General features: G+C 43.4%; 1 protein-coding gene across 1 annotated transcript in view; it reads right to left on the bottom strand.

Annotated features, from left to right (window-relative positions):
* LOC126236695 (graves disease carrier protein-like) overlaps window positions 1-14,970 on the bottom strand; it is a 179,255-nt gene that overhangs the window by 74,196 nt on the left and 90,089 nt on the right. The window contains exon 4 of the mRNA XM_049946198.1: window positions 10,916-11,101. Coding sequence (XP_049802155.1) covers window positions 10,916-11,101 — 186 coding nt within the window. The remainder of the gene's footprint in view (window positions 1-10,915; window positions 11,102-14,970) is intronic.

Below are 14,970 nucleotides of genomic sequence, written 5' to 3'. Positions count from 1 at the left end.
GTGAACTGGAGCTAGGAATTGCGCTTGCGCCTTACATCCTCAATTACTTGTTGTGTGTGTTCCATCCTCTGTCTTTCCCTACAGTTTTCACCCTCTACAGCTTCCTCTTGTACCATGGACGTTAATTCCTGATGTCTTAACATATATCCTATCATCCTGTCCCTTCTTCTTTTCGGTGTCTTTCACATGTTCCTTTCTTCGCCGATTCTTCGGAGAATTTCCACATCCTTCTCAGTTCACCTAATTGTCAACGTCCTTCTATAGCACCACATCTCAAACCCTTCGATTCTTTTCTTTTCTAGTTTTTACACAGTCGGTGATCCACTACAATACAATGGCGCGTTCGAGACATATAGTCTCAGTAATTTCTTCCTCAGATTAAGGCCGACGTTTGATACTAGCAGACTTCTCTTGGCCGGCAATGTCCTCTTTGCCCGTGCTAATCTGCTTTTCCATGTCCCCCTTGCTTCGGCCATTGCGTGTCATTATGCTTCCGAGGCAACAGAATTCCTTAACTTTGTCTATCTCATGGTCTCCAATTTTGATGTTAAGTTTATCGATAACATCATTTCTTCCACTCCTCATTACTTACATCTTTCTTCGGTTCACTCTCAGTCCATAGCCCGTACCAATTAGACTGTTCATTACATTCAACACGTCCTGTAATTCTTCACTTTCACTGAGGATAGCCATTGAGAATGTTATCATTGTCACCCTTTCACAATGAATTTTAATCCCACTCTTAAAACTTTCTTTTATTTTCGTCATTTCTTCTTCGATGTATAGATTGAACAGTTGGAGCAAAAGACTCTGTTACTGTCTCACACTCTTTTTAATCCGAGCACTTCGTTCCTGGTTTTCGATAGTTATTGTTCTTTGACGTTTCTTGTACATGTTGTATGTTGCTCGTCTATCCTTGTGCCTTACTCCTATTTTTCTCAGAATTTCGAAAATCTTTCACTATTTCACACAATCTGATGCTTTTTTCAGATCGACAAATCCTATAGACATATCTTGATTTTTCGTAAGTTTTGCTTCCATTATCAATCGCGAGGCCAGAAGTGCCTCTATGGTGCCCTTACCTTTCCGAAATCCAAACTGATGGTCATCCAACAGATCGTCAATTTTGTATGGGGGGCTGAAAGAAACCAGCACAGCTCGTTGCTGGCTGATGCTCCTTTCGTGTCCGTAAGCTATATGCCAATAAATAGATCATGTTATGAACAGTGTCAGAAGAACAGGAAATGATCAGAAGCGATTAGATTTGTCTCCGGTGAAGCCAAAGTAGTTTAAATGAAAAAAGTTACTTTTGTTTGGGATAAAGTATGCTTCATACATACGCTTTGGTTTTCACCCTTTGTGGGATCCAATAGAAGGCGTATTTACTGTTCTAGCTGGAGGGGGGGGGGGGGGAACCTATCCTGTCAGAGGAAATTCTCTAGGCTTAGTGTGGTACAAGAATAGTGTAGGAGACCATGTGACTATTCTTGTTACTGGTAGTGAGCGGATGCACAGATAAGTTTTAATGCGGAACTTAGCAACGCCGAAATATGTTGAAACTAATGAGAAGGGAGTCAGTGACACATTTAAATGAATAAATTTTATGAAATTTTATAAGAATTTAAGATTTTGATGGAGTGGCTATAAATATCTCTTAAATTTAAAACAGAATCACTAGTATGTTTGCGGTACTATTCAGAAAATATTTCTTATACGTGCGAGAGAACACCAGTACACTTTTGAAGGTTGAAGATAAACTCCTGCTGACGGTCATATCAAAGGAAGAACAACGAAACATGAAAAAGGGTGCTCGATCGGTGAACTTTCATCGTCTGTCGGTAACTGTGGTACACAGCATATCGTGAAGGTTACGTTGGGTCGCAATATATTGGCGTGTATAAGGGGACCTGAAGCACTTTAAAATCAGATGATTGTATGTATTTGATATTCGATCAACTCTAATGGCTTCTAAAGTACGTGGGACCCATACCAGTTAGGGTTAATGAGGGCTACTGAATAAATGCAAAGCACAAGACGAATGGTCATAGGTTTGTGTGAAACACGGAAGAGCTTAATGCAAATGGCACAAAATTTGAACTGTCAGACGCTTGTAGATATCCGCGAAAATCAAAGCCTATAGAACCACTATTCAGAAATCTAGAAATATACTACAGCCCCGAAAGTATCGATCCCGTAAGGACCTCGAAGACAAGATTAGACTAATTACAGCGGACACTGAGGCATTTAAACAGTCATTCTTCCTCCGCTCCATAAACGAATGGAACACGAAGATATCCGAATACGTAATACAACAGGAAATACCCTCAGTCATGCGCCTTAGAGTGGTTTGCAGGGTAAGAGTGAATACGTGTCTATAGAGTCAGCGCTGCCGTTGAGACGCAATTCTTCACTGCATGGTGCCCCGCCCGCATCTCGTGGTCGTGCGGTAGCGTTCTCGCTTCCCACGCCCGGGTTCCCGGTTTCGATTCCCGGCGGGGTCAGGGATTTTCTCTGCCTCGTGATGGCTGGGTGTTGTGTGCTGTCCTTAGGTTAGTTAGGTTTAAGTAGTTCTAAGTTCTAGGGGACTGATGACCATAGATGTTAAGTCCCTTAGTGCTCAGAGCCATTTGAACCATTTTTTTTTTTTTTTTTTTTTTTTTTTTTTTTTTTTTTTTTTTTTTTTTTGCATGGTGCCCTGTGGAAACGTACGAGATCAATGGCGTCAATGAAGAGAATCAGATCGACCCCATTAGTTGGTGATGTCAGGCTGCATGCTTCCTTCCGTCTGTTCGATACATTTCTCACAAAAGTGCATCAACCAACGAAGCAGCCAACAACGATACTGTATCAAAGTGCCAATTGAAATCAGTCGCCGAGAGCTCTTAACAAACGTCGTTATTTCGCTTCGTGATAGCGTTTATCCCAAGCCGTCGAAGTGACAACAAATCTACCTCATGCCACGGCAAGCGAAGTGCTTCATCATCCTCCATACGACAACAATGACGATTTTCCCTTTTTACATCCTACGGGAGAATGCTGAACAGGCGCATATACTCCTGGATGCGGAAGTTGTCAAGACAATATATCACTGTAACGTCATTGTTGTGTGTTAAACAATGTGGGCAAACGAGTATTTATTGCAACAAATATTTGTGGAATAAGCACAACGTCCTTGATAATTTCCTGTATAACTGCTTCTTCATCGAAGTCGTGAGCGTCGGAGATATGACATTTAAAAAAAAAAACACTTACATTTTCGTTAGTAGTGACATAACCACTGTGAATATCAACTAAAACTACTCTTTATATTAACAGTAATATTTATTCTTATTCTTATTACGCCTTTTCGTGGATTATCCCTCAAAATAGTCCGGTGGATTATTTCAATTAATAACGCAAAGACAACTTTTTTGCTTAATTGTATTGTGTGTTAGTGTCTCGCCGCAGAAGGCAAAAAACAGGCTCAAAGTTACGAGAATTTCATAGGTGAACAGTAATATAAATACCCATCAGTGGTCACCGGCAGTTTCTCAAGACCTATTTGCATGACATACACTTTCTACAAACTGAACTAACCAAAGACGCCAAAGATATTCAATGACAATGCTGCCAACTGCGGCATATGTTATATAAAGCTATTATTAATATGTCATTAAGCTAAATAGTTTTTGTTGCCAGACAGCGCCAACATACTACCATACGTAGGCATAGACGTATGCATTGTTAACTGAAATAAATTCACGTGATGAGGGAAGCACCCTAATTCACGTGATGAGGGAAGCAAAGGTGCGGCGCGGAAACTCCCTTATTTTTTTTAAAAAATAACATATAACAGGAAGTATTGGAGATATCAGTTCAGTTTTCTTTTCTTTACACAGAGGAACATTTAAAGTTTAGTTCATCAGGTTTTGAAAACGATATCCCGAAGGTGGCCTCCGCTCTGCTCAATGCTTTTGGAGAGTCGAAATCGGAAGCTCCGGTCCACTATGTCCAGCATGTCTCTCTGTCTATGTTGGTAATAGCAGCTCACTCAGAGTTCGTGGATTACTGGTATACACCAAGGATTTAAGATAGCTTCACAAGAAAAAAGGCGCAGGGGGCTAAGTCTGGTGAGCGTGCCCGCCACTGAAGATCGTCCTCAAAGCAATGAGACGGTTCCCCACATCCTCTTCTTCGAGTTCGGGAGGAACAAACTCCGCAATAATCTGGACATAACGCTTATAAATGACCGCAACTTCCCTATCGTTCCCTTCGAAAATCCATGGACCAATAACTCCAATTTTGGATAATGCACACAAACCGACATACATTCTGCATGCAGGGGCTGCCGCCCGTGAAGTTCTCGAGGGTTCGTACCACTCCAACATCGTAGTTTTTGTTTATCCACGCATCCAGACAAGTGAAAATGTGCCCCGTCGCTGAAAAACACACGGGCGTCATGAGGCAGGTTTTCGATCAAGGGTTCACACCCAGTTTCTCATGAAACAAAATCGCGCGGATCAAGTCTGTGCGCACCACTGCCAGTTTGCATGGATGTAATTACAAATCTTCATGAAGATCTCTTGGGAGAATTCAAAATCGCCAGCGTTACTTTCTCCTGGTGGTTCCCGAATGCCCTGGTTTCTTTTTCTGCGCACTGCCAGTATCCGTAAACGTGTCAACCCACATGGAAATCGATTTTCGACCAGGAACACGATCCGCAGGCGCGATATTAAACTATTCCCTGAGTGCACGCTGAGTTGCGAAGACCAAACGGCCATCAGAAAAGTATATGAAGATATACTGTCCGAAAGAATAGATACCATTAGTGATCTTGCAGCTCTCGAAGAATGAAATTACAATGAAATCCAGACCATTAGCTGCTTACAGGCGTTGATAAATATCAACGAGGACAGTTGAAAATGTGTGCCCTGACAGGTACTCGAACCTGGGACACTGAGGACACAGCAGATAGTGCAACTGCAAGACTCATCTCTGGCACACTTCCCGTGAGACCCACATATCCAACTTACTGTCCACACTCTACATTTATAGTGCCCCTACCCACTATACTCGTTACTCGCGGCAGTCAATCTAACGATTCCCGTAAGAGTTTGAGCAATGTGAGTGCATCCGCACTGAAGATCATTGGTCGGTAATCCTTATCTAATTAAGATGCTATCTCTTCTTTCGGACATGTCCGAAAATGTGGAAAAGTGGGTCTCACGGGAAACGTGCCGGAGATAAGTCTCTGCAGTCGCACCATCCTCTACGTCCTCGGTGGCTCAGTCGGATAGAGCGTCTACCATGCAAGCAGGAGATACCGGGTTCGAGTCCCGGTCAGGACACACATTCTGAACTGTCCCCGTTGATATTTATCAACACCTGTAAGCAGCTAATGGTAAGGATTTCATTGTAATTTCATTAGAAAAGTAAGTCGCCGCGGCGAACGCGCGCTCCTCTCTCGTCCACTGCATGATCGCTACTAACCTAAACTTTCAAAAAAAGTTAGGTCCAGCCATTTCGAATGCGTTAATCCCCTCACATCAATGAGTAATGGCTGCTGAGTGGCGCGCCTTTCAAATAAGGATTCCCCGCGCCGCATCCTGTATAATGCTCATCTGATCTAACTTATTAATTATTAATAACATTACTCTATATATACATGGTCTCACCATCTTTAACGTCTGTGTCTATCAGTTTATCGATAAATATCCCCAACGTATTCTCTGTGGCATTCATTATTACGTAAAATGTGAAATACTTAATCGAAATTTCATTTGGAGACGTACGAGAAATCATAGAGGCCACTGGAGAAGTAATTGTGAGCTGAATGGAGAAGCTAACACAAGAATGCAGTTGCAATGGTACTGGTGGCAGTGATTAGGGGTCAAATTGAACTAGGTGATGGCGGGTCCACAACTAATTATACTGTGACTGGGAACAAATGATCGAAAATGCATATTTATTGTGACATTGACGTACACAGCGTACACCGCATAACAACAACGAAGCTGATAGTAACTGTTCAAAGTGACGGCCGACAGTCTCAATGCATGCATGTAAATGCCTCTCGTAAGTTAATATCCACAGAGATAATTACTTCCAACTAGGATGACGCCTGTTGGAAAAGCGTTTTCTGTACATTCATGTCGCTTTACGGACTCTACCACTATCTGCCAACTCTCGTAATTAGTAACGTTCCATCTTTGACTACGCGTCATGCACTGTATACAGTCACACACCTCACCATGGACATATCATAAGCTGTTTAACGCAATGGACATCTGACACCAGGGACAGTGATGTGCGTGCGGCACAAGTTAACGCGCCGGTGCAATGCATGCGGTCGTCATATGATACTCGTGCTACGAGCTAAGTTGTGTACAGTATGTCTGTTTGGTGACCAGGGGTGTACACTGTTTATTATCGGCTGACTGTTCTAGTGAACAACAGACACCTGACATCCTTGCGAGAGTGTGCCAGAACTGCATGCGCAGTTGCAGTACATGCACTGAGATTGGTGGTCGTCGCTTTGAAGAATTACTGTGAGCAACGATGTTGTTACGCAGCGTGCACTTTGTATTTCCATAACACAATAAATATACATTTTTGACCATTGGTTCCCTATCTTAATGTAACTGGTTGTGGATCCACTATCACCAGTTTTAATTTGACCCAAAAGGTTTGAGGCACACTGTATAGCTAGCTAGTGCTTCAAAAACAGTATAGGTATCTATCACGTCTCTATTCTGGGGCTTTGCATCATCTTCGGGTAGGTCTTCTACGCTTCTGTTATATCAAACAACAAACGTTTCTCCAGTGTTTCATTTGCAAAATACCCTTACTGCAACTCGTTACCAGAGGGCAACACTGTGTTTTTCAAGTAGTCAATCAACTTGATAAAAAGTTAACTACCCTTGAAGAACAACAAAAGAAGAAAAGCGACAGCGCAATACTATACACTGTGAAGCTCAATCTGCCGACTCGAGTGTACCTACACGACGGTCATTTCTTGCATCGCATTATAGCAATGAAATTATCAGTCGCCATCCTCGTAGTGATCCTACCAGTTACTGCAAAGACGGCGTGTCACGAGATAAAGATCCTAGCGCTGAAAATTGTCAAGCTATTTTGGCTTTTCCTATCTCTAGCCCTTAACCTCACTTAAATCTTTTACGGCGCTCTTTGAATGTCTACACACGTCAGTTGCGCTGTATTTACGGTAGTTGTTTCTCCAAGAGACACGCGCGATTTCACCTCAAGTGGGTATAGGTCAGGGCCGAGCTCACCGGAAGTTACCTGCCGGATGTGACGCTGTAACGGCGTCGCACGGTTCGCGTGCTGGCTGGTGGTCACAGGTCACAGCGGCCAGATGGCAGTCGCCTGATACGGCGCAGCCACAGAATACTAAAATTCTTTCGTCCACAGATGAATTGTAACAAGTAAAATAACACGGCCACGTCTTTCCTATTAGCAACAGGAGCGACACACAGCCTCCTCTCCGACCTATCTGTAAATGTATGTAATATTTCGAGCACATTTCTGTAGTATGTGACTCGATTAAAAGAAACTGATGTGCACAGCGAAAAGTTACTTGTTCTGAATAAGTATTTCTATTTCTCATCTGATATTACTGAAATTTCAGAAAAATTTATGCATCATATCACCAGTGGTACAAACCTCATCTGCAATAATGCACATATAAAGCAAATTTACCGCCAATCATGTAATGATCCAACTGACTAAGACATAATCTGAACTTTGTTGTATTTTTACTATTAAACGTGTAAATAAAATTATGGTGCATCTTACAACCCTATACACATTACTCCAGTCTAGACTCTGATCCGAACAAAACTTTGGTACAATTGCATCGACTACGACGTATCAGGCTGTTCAGTTCTAACGAAAAATGAGTAAGTGTAAGAGGCAGAATAATACCGGGTGATCAAAAAGTGAGTATAAATTTGAAAACTTAATAAACCACGGAATAATGTAGATAGAGAGGTAAAAATTGACACATATTCTTGGAATGACATGTGGTTTTAGATAAAAAAAAAAAAACCACCCCATATTGCTAGACGCGTGAAAGATCTCTTACGCGCGTCGTTTGGTGACGATCGTGTACTCGGCCGCCACTTTCGTCATGCTTGGCCTCCCAGGTCCCCAGACATCAGTCCGTGCAATTATTGGCTATGGGGTTACCTGAAGTCGCAAGTGTGTCGTGATCGACCGACATCTCTAGGGATGCTGAAAGACAGCATCCGACGCCAATGCCTCATCATAACTCCGGACATGCTTTACAGTGCTGTTCGCAACATTATTCCTCGACTACAGCTATTGTTGAGGAATGATGGTGGATATATTGAGCATTTCCAGTAAAGAACGTCATCTTTGCTTTGTCTTACTATGTTATGCTAATTATTGCTATTCTGATCAGATGAAGCGCCATCTGTCGGACATTTTTGGAACGTTTGTATTTTTTGGTTCTAATAAAACCCCATGTCATTCCAAGCATGTGTGTCAAATTGTACCTCTCCATCTACATTATTCCGTGATTTATTCAGTTTTCAAATTTATACTGACTTTTTGATCACCCGGTATGTGATCACACCTCCACAGGAAGATATGTAGGACTCCTTGAATACTGAACCTTTCCAACAAACCGTACGACTATTATAGGACCAACAGATGCGTACTGGTCGAACTGTAGCAACCAGCAACCGCGATACTGTTACATGCCTGGCAGATTGAATCCACCTCGATCATCGAGCCGTAGGACCTACATGTCGGGGAGAAAGAAGACGAAAAACGACGCACCACGAAGGAACTATCCGAATGGGTCGGAAATTGGTAGATGTTGTGTCCTGAAATGGGAATTCCATTGTTAAATGTAGATGAGAGAGCGGGTAGACGGAAAGAGTACACTGGAGGCCTCTGTCACCAGACGGTGACGTGTAAGAAGAAACATGAGTAAATATAGAGACAGGGGATCCAGTATTAGATTCAGAATTTAAAACAGCTTTCGAAGACTTGATCGAATAACGCAGGAGGCACAGATAACATTCCATCAAAATTTCTAAAATCATTAGGGGAAGTGGCAAAGAAACGACTATTCGCGTTGATGTGTAGAACATATGAGTCTGGCAATATATAATCTGACTTTCGGAAAAGCATCATCCATACAATCCGAAGACTGCAAGAGCCGACAGGTGCGAGAATTATCACACAATCAGCGCGACAGCTCACACATCCGAGTTGTTGAAAAGCATAATACACAGAAGACTGGAAAAGAAAATTGAGAATGAGTTAGATGATGAATTGTTTGGCTTTAGAAAAGGTGAAGGCAACAGAGAGGGAATTCTGACCTTGTGGTTGATAATGGAAGGAAGACTAAAGAAAAATCAAGACATGTTCATAGGATTTGTTGACCTGGAAAAAGCATTCGACAATGAAGACTGGGACAAGGCGTTCGAAATTCTAAGAATAACAGTGGAAAGCTATACGGAAAGACAGTTAATATGCAATATCTACAAGAGTCAAGAGGTGACAATAAGAGTGAAAGACCAAGAACGAAGTGCTCGATTTAAAAGCGAGTTACAGAGGGACGTAGTCTTTCGCCCCTGCTGTTGAATCTATACATCGAAGAAGCAATGACAGAAAGAAAAGAAAGATTCAAAAGTGGAATTAAAACTCAAAGAGAAAGGATCTCAATATTAATATTCGCTGATGACATTGCTACTCTCGGTGAAAGTGATGAGTTACATGATGTGCTTTATGGACTGAACAGTCTTGTGAGTACAGAATATTGATTGAGAGTAAATCGAAGAAAGACGAAAGTAATGAGAAATAGCAAAAACGAGAACAGCAGCAACTTAACATCAGGATTGGTGACCACGAAGTAGATGAAGTTAAGGAATTCTGCTAACCTAGAGCCGGCCGCGGTGGTCTCGCGGTTCTAGGCGCGCAGTCCGGAACCGTGCGACTGCTGCGGTCGCAGGTTCGAATCCTGCCTCGGGCATGGATGTGTGTGATGTCCTTAGGTTAGTTAGGTTTAAGTAGTTCTAAGTTCTAGGGGACTGATGACCACAGCAGTTGAGTCCCATAGTGCTCAGAGCCATTTGAACCATTTTTTTTGCTAACCTAGACAGCAAAGTAACTCATCACGGGCGGAGCAAGTATGACATAAAAAGCAGACCAACACTGACAAAAAGGGCATTCTTGGCCAAGAGGAGTTTGCTAGCACCAAACATAGGGCTTAATTTGAAGAAGAAATTTCTGACAACATACGTTTGGAGCACTGCATTGTATGGCAGTGACACACTGACGGTGGGAAAATCGGAAAAGAAGAGAATGTAAACATTTGAGAAGTAGTGCTACACAACAATGTTGAAAATTAGGTGGATTGATAAAGTAAGGAATGAAGAGGTTTTCCGCAGAATCGGCGAGGAAAGGAGTAGGTGGAAAACAATGAACAAGAAGAAGGGACAGGATGGTAAGACGTCACGGAATAACTTCCATGGTACTAGAGGGACCTGTAGAAGATAAAACCTTTAGAGGAAAACAGATACTTGAATACATCCAGCAAATAACTGAAGGAAGAGGTTGGTTGCAAGTGCTACTCTAAGACGAAGATGTTAGCACAGGAAAGTAATTCGTGGTGGGCTGCATCAAATAGATAAAAAAAAAGTCATTTATGGATCTGTTACTCGGGTGACACCCATGACTAGTCCACGTTCGATGTCACTGAGTTCTCCTGACCACCCCACTCTGCTATTACTGCTTCTCTACTGACAATAATCTTCGTCTCCATTTACACTGGCAGGTCCGGTTCTCGTAACTTCTGGTGGTCACAGGTCATACAGTGTAAGGTCATATAGGCAAGTTCAACTATACTAATCAAAACAAAACAGATGTGAGCGCTGAGGAGTACCTCCTTGAAGATGGAGAGCGCGGTGTGTAGGATGCCGGTGTAGACGTGCTCGCCAGTCACCTGGAAGGCGAGCCTCGCTCGTATCGTGTCCAGCGGGTAGGTGAGTGCCACGGCCGTCACCCCGGCGCAAGACCCCGCCACGAACTTGGCCGCGTGGTGCCCGGGGCCCAGCAGCGAGGTCAGCGCCTGCAACCGACCGGTGATCGCTGTAGCCGGCAGCTCAGATGAATGCCTTCTGTGCTGGCAGGAAGCAGTCCTTCCTTTCGCTCCCTTCTGCCCCACTGCTGCTGGTGGGTAACTTTCTGTTTACATTCAGATAATACAATGAGGTGACAAAAGTTATGGAATAGCAGATCTCACATATACAGATGGCGGTAGTATCGCGTACACAACTTACAAGAGGTCAGTGCATTGGCGCAGGTGTCACTTGTACTTTTCCTCGAAGAAAACGACCTATTGACACACAGTCAACACGGATTTAGAAAACATCGTTCTTGTGGAACAGAACTAGCTCTTTACTCGCATGAAGTGTTCACCGCTATTGACAAGGGATTTCAAATTGATCTCGTATTTCTGGATTTCTGGAAGGCTTTTGACATTGTACCACACAAGCGGCTTGTAGTGAAATTTCTTGCTTATGGAGTATCGTCTCAGTTATGTGACTGGATTCGTGACTTCTTCTCAGAGAAACTTCTTGGCAGATTAAAACTGTGTGCCGGACCGAGACTCGAACTCGGGACCTTTGCCTTTCGCGGGCAAATGCTCTACCAACTGAGCTACCCAAGCACGACTCACGCCCCGTCCTCACAGCTTTACTTCTGCCAGTACCTCGCCTCCTACCTTCCAAACTTCTCACAGACGTCACAGTTCGTAGTAATTGACGGAAAGTCATCGAGTAAAATAGAAGTGATTTCTGGCGTTCCCCAATGTAGTGTTATAGGCTCTTTGCTGTTCCTTATCTATTTAAACGATTTAGGAGACAATCTCAGCAGTCGTCTTACGTTCTTTGAAGATGATGCTGTCCTTTATCGACTAGTAAAGTCGTTAGAAGATCAAAACAAATTGCAAAACGATTTAGAAAAGATATCTGTATGGTGCCACAATTGGCAATTGACCCTAAATAACGAAAAGTGTAAGCTCATCCACATGAGTGCTAACAGGAATCCGTCAAACTTCGGTTACATGATAAATCAGTCAAATCTAAAGGCCATAAATTCAACTAAAGACTTACGAATTACAATTACGATCCACTTAAATTGGAAGTAATACACAGAAAATGTTGTGGGGAAGTAGGGAAGGCTAAACAAAGACTGCGTTTTATTGGCAGGACACTTAGAAAATGTAACAGAGCTACTAAAGAGACTGCCTACACTACGCTTGTCCGTCATCTTTTGGAATACTGCTGCGCCGTTTGGCATCCTTACCAGTTAGGATTGACTGAATACATCGAGAAAGTTCAAGGAAGGGGAGCACGTATTGTATTCTCGCGAAATAGGGGAGAGAATGTGACTGAAATAAAACAGGATTTGGGGAGGACAACATCGAAACAAAGGCGTTTGTCGTTGCGGAAAAATCTTCTCACGAAATTTCAGTCACCAACTTTCTCCTCCGAATGCGAAAAATATTTTTTTGACGCCGACCAACATAGGGAGAAAGGATCATCATAATAAAATAAGGGAAAACACAGCCCGCGCGGAAAGATATAGGCGTTCGATTTTTTCCGCGCACTTAAATGTGATTTCCGGAGTATCCATGTAGATGTAGATGTCGATGCAGCAGGCAGCTCAGAATAATGACTTCTGTGTTCGGAGAAACAGTCCTTCCTATCGCTCCCTTTTGCCCCACGGCTGCGATGGGTAACTTCATGGCTCACTTTTTTTTCACATTCAGTTAATACAACGAGGTGTCAAAAGTCATGGGATGACACATATACAGGGTGTTACAAAAAGGTACGGCCAAACTTTCAGGAAACATTCCCCACACACAAATAAAGAAAAGATGTTATGTGGACATGTGTCCGGAAACGCTAAATTTCCATGTTAGAGCTCATTGTATGGAGAGTGCTACGGGAGAACCAGTTGTTTCCGTACCATGTAAAGCGTGTGCAGGCACTATCAGCAGCTGATTGGCCTCCACGGGTACACTTCTGGGAATGGTTCATCCAACAATGTGTCAATCCTCATTTCAGTGCAAATGTTCTCTTTACGGAAGAGGCTTCATTCCGACGTGATCACAATCAACATGTGTGGGCTGACGAGAATCCGCACGCAATTGTGCAATCACGCCATCAACACAGATTTTCTGTGAACATTTGGGCAGGCATTGTTGGTGATGTCTTGATTGGGCCCCATGTTCTTCCACCTACGCTCAATGGAGCACGTTATCATGATTTCATACGGGATACTCTACCTGTGCTGCTACAACATGTGCCTTTACAAGTACGACACAACATGTGATTCATCCACGATGGAGCTCCTGCACATTTCAGTCGAAGTGTTAGTACGCTTCTCAACAACAGATTTGGTGACCGATGGATTGGTAGAGGCGGACCAATTCCATGGCCTCCACGCTCTCCTGACCTCAACCCTCTTGATTTTCATTTATGGGGGCATTTGAAAGCTCTTGTTTACGCAACCCCGGTACCAAATGTAGAGACTCTTCGTGCTCGTATTGTGGACGGCTGTGATACAATACGCCATTCTCCAGGGCTGCATCAGCGCATCAGGGATTCCATGCGACGGAGAGTGGATGCATGTATCCTCGCTAACGAAGGACATTTTGAACATTTCCTGTAACAAAGTGTTTGAAGCCACGCTGGTACGTTCTGTTGCTGTGTGTTTCCATTCCATGATTAATGTGATTTGAAGAGAAGTAATAAAATGAGCTCTAACATGGAAAGTAAGCGTTTCCGGACACATGTCCACATAACATGTTTTCTTTCTTTGTGTGTGAGGAATGTTTCCTGAAAGTTTGGCCGTACCTTTTTGTAACACCCTGTATAGATGGCGGTAGTATCGCGTACACAAGGTGTGAGAGGGCAGTGCATTGGCGCAGATGTCATTTGTAGTCAGGTGATTCAAGTGAAAATGTTTCCGACGTGACTGACTGCGGTCGGACATCGGGAATTGACATACTTTGAACGGGGAATGGTAGTTGGAGCTAGACGCATGGAACAGTCCACTTCGGAAATCGTTAGGGAATTCAATATTCTGAGATCCATAGTGTCAAGGGTGTCCTGAGAAAACGAAATTTCAGGCATTAACTGACACCACGGACAAAGCAGTAGCCGACGGCCTTCACTAACGACCGAGAGCAGCAACGTTTACGTAGACTTGTCACTGCTAACAGGCAAGTAACCCTGCGTGAAGTAACAGTAGAAACCAATGTGGGACGTACGACGAACGGATTCGTTAGGACAGTGCGGCGAAATTGGGCAATAATGGGCTATGGCAGCAGACCACCGAAGCGAGTTTCTTTGCTAACAGCACATCGCCTGCAACGCTTCTCATGTACTCGTGATTATATCGTTTGGACCCTAGATGACCGGAAAAGTGTGACCTGGTCAGACGAGTCCCGATTTCAGTTGGTAAGAGCCGATGGTAGGGGTTCGGGTGTGGGGCAGACCCTACGAAGCCATGGACCCAACTTGTCAACAAGACACTATGCAAGCTGGTGGTGGTTCCGTAATGGTGTGGGCTGTGTTTACACGGAGTGGGCTGAGTCCTCTGGTCCAACTAAACCGGTCATTGACTCGAAACGGTTATGTTCGGCTACCTAGAGACCACTTGCTACGAGAAGACTTCGGCTACCAATATGAGTATGTAGTTTCCAGCCCTTTTACCGCAGCAAATTATAGCAAAAACGACGCGTTTTCGAGAGATCCTAAATGTGCCAGTGCTTTGGAGTTCAGCTCCATATAACTTAATCCAATATAGCGTAATACTGAACCTGTAGCTCATTGGCTACGTTACTCTCCACTAGGCAAAACTCTGGCTTAGCACATTCTTCAAAAATGGTTCAAATGGCTCTGAGCACTATGGGACTCAACTTCTGAG

Source organism: Schistocerca nitens, chromosome 2, assembly GCF_023898315.1.
Source record: "Schistocerca nitens isolate TAMUIC-IGC-003100 chromosome 2, iqSchNite1.1, whole genome shotgun sequence".
In the NCBI taxonomy this organism is placed as follows: domain Eukaryota; kingdom Metazoa; phylum Arthropoda; class Insecta; order Orthoptera; family Acrididae; genus Schistocerca; species Schistocerca nitens.
Note: the sequence above shows the minus strand (reverse complement) of the source record. Positions and strands in the feature narration are given on the sequence as shown.